The sequence below is a fragment of the Myotis lucifugus genome, unplaced genomic scaffold, assembly GCF_000147115.1.
Source record: "Myotis lucifugus unplaced genomic scaffold, Myoluc2.0 scaffold_576, whole genome shotgun sequence".
Classification (NCBI taxonomy): domain Eukaryota; kingdom Metazoa; phylum Chordata; class Mammalia; order Chiroptera; family Vespertilionidae; genus Myotis; species Myotis lucifugus.
This window is the reverse complement of record NW_005871624.1, coordinates 75113-82287: the sequence shown is the minus strand read 5'-3', so window position 1 is coordinate 82287 and position 7175 is coordinate 75113. Positions and strand designations below refer to the sequence as shown.

The 7175-nt window shown below is 50.1% G+C and overlaps 1 protein-coding gene across 11 annotated transcripts in view; it reads left to right on the top strand.

The window, feature by feature from the left end:
- The first annotated feature begins 3493 nt into the window (after positions 1–3493).
- Positions 3494–7175, top strand: part of TCOF1 (treacle ribosome biogenesis factor 1) — a 30876-nt gene continuing 27194 nt past the window's right edge. For all 11 annotated transcript variants that reach the window (XM_014446818.2, XM_023745743.1, XM_014446817.2 and 8 more), the window contains exons 1-2: positions 3494–3646; positions 6648–6703. In XM_014446818.2, the coding sequence (XP_014302304.1) occupies positions 3539–3646; positions 6648–6703 (164 nt within the window). In that variant the 5' untranslated portion in view covers positions 3494–3538. The remainder of the gene's footprint in view (positions 3647–6647; positions 6704–7175) is intronic.

Here is a 7175-nt window from a genome sequence, read left to right as displayed (position 1 = left end):
CCCTCCTCCTCCTCCTTCGCAGACATATCAGTCTTTATGCAGCCCTAAGCTGTGGGTGTGCCTTGGAGTTCCATCCTGAGCCACTCCTCTTCTCTCTTCATGCTCTCTCTCCCTGGGCAATCCTGCCCTCATCCACAGTCTCATTGATCATGTCTCTACAGACCACTCCCATCTCCATGTGAGTCAAACCCAGGCTTCCAAGTGCTTACTCAACATCTGCATTTCCGTCTCAACATGTCTAACGTGGAACTTTCACTTTCATGTCCCCTCCCCAGCCTTCCCCTCCTCGCTCATTCCCCCATTCCCCCATCCCAGTCCTCTCCGGGTTCCCCTGTGTCTGTGAAAGTCACTGTGTGCCTGTTTGCACAGAGACCTCTGAGTCCATTCTAGTACTTCCTTTTCAACACATCTCTGTGATGATTTTATTACCCAATAACTCTGGAAGCTTCCACAGCTCCCCAACTCCACTGTCACCAGCACCCCCTCCATTCTCTCTGGATGCCTGCCTGCACTCCTAACCCTAACTTGTTTTCCTGCATTTACTCATACATACTATACACTACTCCCCTCTCCCCTGGGCATTCACACAGGTCACGTTAACACTCAAATGTCCTCCTGTCACTCTCAGGCTATTCTGTCAGTAGCTTCCAGTCACTCGTAGGATGGAAAGAAGGTCCTTAATGTGGAATCTATCCTCCGCCCACCTTCTATACTCCCCAGTCCCTCTGCTGTCCCTCGGGGCCCTGCTACAAAGGACTTGACTACCTCTTCTCTCAGCTGTACCTTCTGCCTCAGGCCCTTTGCACAGCTTCTCCCCCCAGGATTCTCCCCCTATCCTCCCCTACACATGGTTAAGCTTTCCTCACAAACACCACTTTCTCAGAGACTCCTTCCCTAACACCCAAGAAAAGATAGATCCCTCCTTCCTGTTGGACGTTTTCACAGTAATGGCTAACAGACACATACACACAGCACTGCTGTTAGCAGCTCTCTGAGCATTTCCCCCGAGAACTCATTTACTCCTCATGATGACCTTACGAGGTAGAAATTATAATTATTTTTCGGATGAAGAAACTGAGGCACAGAGAAGTTATGTAACTTACCAAGGTCACATCATTAAAAGGAGGCAAAGCCAGAATTTGAACCGGGGGCAGTGTGACTCCAGGGTAGAAAACACTGTCCTTTTCCTTTCTGCACTTATTCTAGCAATGAGTTGGCATAACTATTTGTTTAGCGTGTGTCTCCCCCATTAGACTGTAAGCTCTATTGGGATAGAGACCATTTCATCCTCAATAGTGGGTGCTCAGTAAACATTAGCTAACTAGCTATTTGTAGATCAGTCTCTTCGCTCTTCCCCCTTCACTGCACTCCGTCAGTCACATGGTCCTGTCCCTCCCCTCCCCCTTTCTTCCTGGTGCATTCCTAGGAGGTTCAGTATGTGCTTATCTATGTCCTGATATTTGATGGGAAATGTTAAGTGTCTGTACACATTCAACGTTTTCTAGAGCAAAGACTGTCGTGCTGTCTTCAGATTCTTAACAGGTCCACGAAGTTATAAAACAGCTCATTCAAATAGTCCCCAGCCTAGCTCATCCTGTCCCCGCCAACTTCCGCTCAACTTCCTCTCAACAACCCCACAGCCTCTAGTTTTTATCTCTGCGAATCCATCCTCCACACTTGGGTCATAGCAATCTTTTAAAAACACAAATGCAGGCCGCCCTCCTGAATAACACCAGTGAGAGACGACCTATTGTTTTTGAAGTGCAAACTCTGCTGGTGGGTGAAGGGGGGCTGTAGGCACTGTCTACTTCTTCATTCTCGTGTGTCCTCGTGTGTTCCCTCTTCCTACCCCCACCCCCAACCCTACAGCCCAGCAGCATGGACTGAGTTCTATGCTTGGGTTTACCAACCTATACCAGCCTAAGGCTTTTCCTGTCTTTACTCAGGTAGTGCTTCTGCCTAGGATGCCAGGCCTTTCCTCTGCATCTAGAAATCCCTACTCCATCTTTAAGCTTCAGCTTAGATGTCTCTTTGGGTGCCCCTCATCCCTGCTCCCACAGGCTCTGCCTGTCCCCAACAATGCACATAAGGAATTGAATCATAGTTGCTTGGTTACCATGTCTCTCGTCCCTGTGAGTTTTGTGGGCAGCTGCCATGCCTTATTGGTCTTTTTATCTACCCCCTCATCCTACTAGCCCATGCTAATCAAGATACGGTGCTCAGTAACTATTTGCTCAGTGAATGAATGATAAGGACAAATAGTTTGCCAGTATAAGAACCATCCAAACCTGTAAGAAATTTTATGAATTTATTTGAGCCTAACTGACAATTGTTGGGAAACAAAATCTCAATGGATTGAGAAAATGTGCCAGAGAATGGCAGTTTTGCATCTTATTTTATACATTACCATCAAAGGAGGAGGTGTAAAGGGGTTACATAAAATCCATTAGTGATAGGTTAGGGAGGCAGGAGAAAGCAAAGCAGGGCAGGGGGAATCTATGAGATTGTATAAAAAGTAAAATGAATTGCCTGCTGGTGTTGCTCAGTGGTTGAGCATACACCAATTCTGGCCAGGACACATGCCCAGGTTGTGTGCTCCATCCCCAGCAGGGGACATGCAGGAGGCAGTCGATCAATGTTGATGTTTCTCTGTCATGGAAGCTCTCCTTTCCTCTCTCTCTAAAAATCAATAAAAACATGTTTTAAAAAATGAATAGACACACACTTCTTTTCCTTTGGTGGGTATAGGATAGCTAACAGTTAACATCAATCATGATAATAACAATGGGGATTTGTGGTCTCTGCTCTGGGACGGTAGTTGTACTTTGAGGGGTTCAGAAAAAAAGGAAATTACTTTGATATTCCAAAAATATGTTATCATAGGTGCAGAAAAAGACAACAGACAGCGCAATGAAGGTAAAGGTTGACCTTTGTCAAGGAAGGCCTAGGACGTGACTACCCACCATGACTCAATTTTAGTTAGGAAGTTTTAATTTCAGGCTACTTTCTGTCTCTGAGCTTGTAAGGCCCACCATGTAGATCTCTCCTGAGCCTCTCAGGTTTAATATTGGCCCTTTTTCATCCACAGGTTTCTAGTTCACGGGTCCTAAAAAGTGTGATGTGAATAACTGAGTTTGTAACTGGAAATTCGAGTCTAGAAAACATTCAGATTAGGATGTTCAGAGATGAATAAACCCAATCGCATTACTCAGGGAGCCCAGGTGGAAGACGAACTCCTTCAAGAGACAAGACTGAAAGACTTAAGAGGGAGTCATACTTATCCTGGCTGGCGCAGGGGGCGGGTTCAGGTATAACCACGCCCCCTCCCAGCCAATGGGCGGTCTCAGCCTCCACCCCTTCTCCCCGCTGGGACCAGGCGGGCCACTCCGGGAGATAAGACTACAATTCCCGGCGTGCCGCGCGGCCCGGCTAACAAGGAGCCGGAAGTGGGGTGCGGGAGGTCTAAGGGCACGAGGGAAGTGGCGGGTGGGGATTGAGGGGGGCGTGCAGGTGAGCCAACCGGTGGCAGGTCGCGGGCATGGCCGAGGCCAGGAAGCGGCGGGAGCTGCTTCCCCTGATCTACCAGCACCTGCTGCAGGCAGGCTTTGTGCGCGCGGCGCGGGAAGTGAAGGAGCAGAGCTGCCAGGTAAGCGAGTGCTGGGCCGTGTGCGAGGGCCGCGTGTGAGATCTGCAGGGCCGCCCCCCACGCCCCTTCCCCTGGCGGGTGCCCACGGCCAGGCCCCCCGGTGCTCGAGGACGCGACCAGGGGTACCAGGCTCCGCCGCCTCCGGCCTCCCTGCGGTTCCCAGTCCCTGCGGTTTCCCCATCGCGTGCAGTGGGCGGGCCCGGACCTGGGATCCACACGCAGGGCTCTGTGATTCCCGCGTCGCGTACTTCCACCCTCCCTTCCTGGTAGCGGCGTTTTCAAGTTTCCTACGTGCCGGGCCACGTGGCTCGGTCCGGCCCCCTAGGATGGAGAAGGTAGCTGCAAGTTTGAGGGGTGGATTGCCACCGGCCCCGAAAGAGAGCGCCCAGAAAAGGGGCCTGTGGCCCCTTCTCTGAGCTGGAGCTCGGGCCCTTAACACCCCCCCCTTCTGTACTGAGTCAAACAGCTTTGAGTTTTCAGTTTCTGGTATAGTAGTCATGTCTTCATTCATTCAGCAATTGTTAATCCGGCGCTCTGGGTGCTGGTGACAAAATGATGAGCAGGGCCCCCAGCCCTCCTAGAGCTTACAGTCTAATCGTGGTAGGAAGCCCTGGCTGGTTTGGCTCAGTGGATAGAGCGTCGGCCTGGGGACCGAAGGGTCAGGTTTCGGGCTCAATCCCCAGTGTGGGGCCTGCCGGAGGCAGCTGGTCAATGATTCTCTCTCATCATTGATGTTTCTGTCTCTCTCTCCCTCTCCCTTCCTCTCTGAAACCAATAAAAAATATATATATTTTTAAAATGTGGTAGGAAAGATAGATATCAATCATAAAAGCGTACACTCAAAACACGACGTTAAGTGCCAAGTATGAGAGGCATCGAGCGCTAAGACAGGGGTGGCAGGTTGCCCTTGTCTGAGGCATGGAGGCCCGTTCACCGGAGGAAGTGGTGTAGGTTTGAGATCTGACAGAAGGGAGGTGTATATTCCAGGCAGAGGTGCAAATGCCCTGTGGTGGGATGGGACTTGTTGCTGACTGTTGGCCTTGGGAAAGTCCACTGTGGCTGAAATGTGGAGTCCAGGGGGGATAGAGGTCCCTTGGGGGTGGGAGGGGAAGGTGGTGCTGGTTGGAGCCCTGGTGTAGGCAGTTTGGTCTTAATCTGAAAAGCAACGGTAAGCCCCGGGAGGGTTTTAACCTGATAAAGTGATTAACCAATATCCTTTTAGCTCCAGTGCAGGGGTCCTCAAACTTTTTAAACAGGGGGCCAGTTCACTGTCCCTCAGACCGTTGGAGGGCCGGACTATGGTTTAAAAAAAAACTATGAACAAATTCCTATGCACACTGCACATATCTTATTTTGAAGTAAAAAACCAAAATGGGAACAAATAGAATATTTGTATTTGCATGTGGCCCGCGGGCCGTAGTTTGAGGACCCCTGCTCCGGTGGATGCTTGCTCTCAGGATCTCCTGGAGAGACTAAAGAATGATGGGCATTATCTATGCTTTTTCCAACCCTCCCTAGACTTCAGTTGCTCTTCTTACTCCATTTATATCACTTACCAGCTAAGGAGGGCAAAGACAGTACCTGTCTTCATTGGGGCATTTGCCTAAGTAAAGGTAGGATCTTGCTCATGGAGGGTACATTCTAGCAGGAACAGACAGGTGACAAATATTTTTAAGGTTAATGATGTAATGTGCTGGCTATAAACATAAGACAGGAATGGGGGCTAGGAATGCCCAGTTATAACTAGGGTGGTCAGGAGGCCCCACTGAGAAGGTGACATTTGGCCAGAGACCTGAAGGGAGGGAGGGAGGGAGGGAGCTGTGTAGTTAGCAGTAGAGAGCATTCCAGACAAAAAGAATAGCAAGTGTTGATGGGTGCAGGGTGGCCTGACACATTTGAGGGGCAGTGAGGAGGACAGTGTGCCTAGGGAGGAGTAGCGTGAGACTGACCCTTGATGTCTCAGTGTTACTGGCTCATGTGCTAGGCACTGACTAGATGATCCCATTCAGGCCTGATAGCGAGGTGGAACCTGAAGTATGAAGAGGTGAAGAGATGAGCCCAACTATGTAACAGGAGTTCTGCGTCACTCCAGGTGTACCCTCTTTTTTTTTTTTTTTTTTAAATATATTTTATTGATTTTTTACAGAGAGGAAGGGAGAGAGACAGAGAGTCAGAAACATTGATGAGAGAGAAACATCGATCAGCTGCCTCCCGCACATCCCCCACTGGGGATGCGCCCGCAACCAAGGTACATGCCCTTGACCGGACTCGAACCCGGGACCCCTCAGTCCGCAGGCCGACGCTCTATCCACTGAGCCAAACCGGTTTCGGCAAGGTGTACCCTCTTGGTCACTCTGCCCAGGGCCCTGACGCCCTCTGCCTTCACCGCACGTTGCTCACTCGGCCTCCCGGGGCACTTGGCATCCCAGGTTCTTGATACTTGCAGAGACAGTGGGCCCTCTCTCTGGCCTGGGCTCCAAAGGCCTGGATTTCACCTGGTTCCCTCGGCTTCTGTCAAGGGACTGGCACCATTTGGTTCCAGTACTTTCTCAGGGGATAAGTGGGCTGTAGTCATGCCACCTGGATGCCTCGGTGTCTGGGCTGTGGTTCCTCCTGCCCTGGGGAGCTTGACCAGCCTGGCCTTGAAAAGCCTTTTAAAAGGTCAGGGGTGGGGAAAGCCCTGTCTTGTGGCCTCTACGCATGGAAAGTGCCAGGGAGGCTGGGGACTGGATAAATGCTGGCCTGGAGCGTTCCAGTCATCTCTCAAAGGCACCTCTCACCAACATGTTGTCTTAAAAGGTTTTAACTGGAAATACTTGCCCTGCTTGTCTCTACAAGGTTTGGGTGGTAATGGCAGGGCAAGCAGACATATTTCCCAGAGCAGAAAGACCCCCTTCTCAACCACCTGTCTGCGAGTCGTGAGATTGTGGAGAATTGGAGCCAAGGAGGACCCTTACTGTGCCGGGGAGTTAATTGCTGCTCTCTCTTTACTTCTCTGCAGAAAAGTTTCCCAGTTCAGCCTGTAACCCTTCTGGACATCTATACGCACTGGCAACAGTAAGTCTGGCGGTGTTGAAAGTGTGGAGGAGGGACACCCCAAGCTGTCAGCTTGGAATAAGCTAGGGTACTAATCTGGCCTAAGATCTGTCCCCAAAGCCCACTGTAGACACCATTATCGCCCCCAGGAAGGCAGGTCACACGCATGAGTGTCTGGTAGTAGAAGAGGATATTGAGAGCTATAATCAATATTGAATAATAATAAGGACAGAAGCTTCTCAGTAATGTTATTCGTTCAATCAGCAAACATTTATTGAGCATTTATTAAATGCCAAGCCCTGTTCTAAGCATGGAGGTGTTATGAGATGAGACAGACATGCCTCCTTCTTTCCTTGGGTTGACATTCAAGTCAGGGAGGTAGGCATACATCAAAGAATGAAACGAATGAATGTGAAATTACAATGCTTATAAGGATTATGAAAAAGAGGTACCCGGTGCCAAAACCGCATAAACCTCTTGTGGGGTTCTAGGG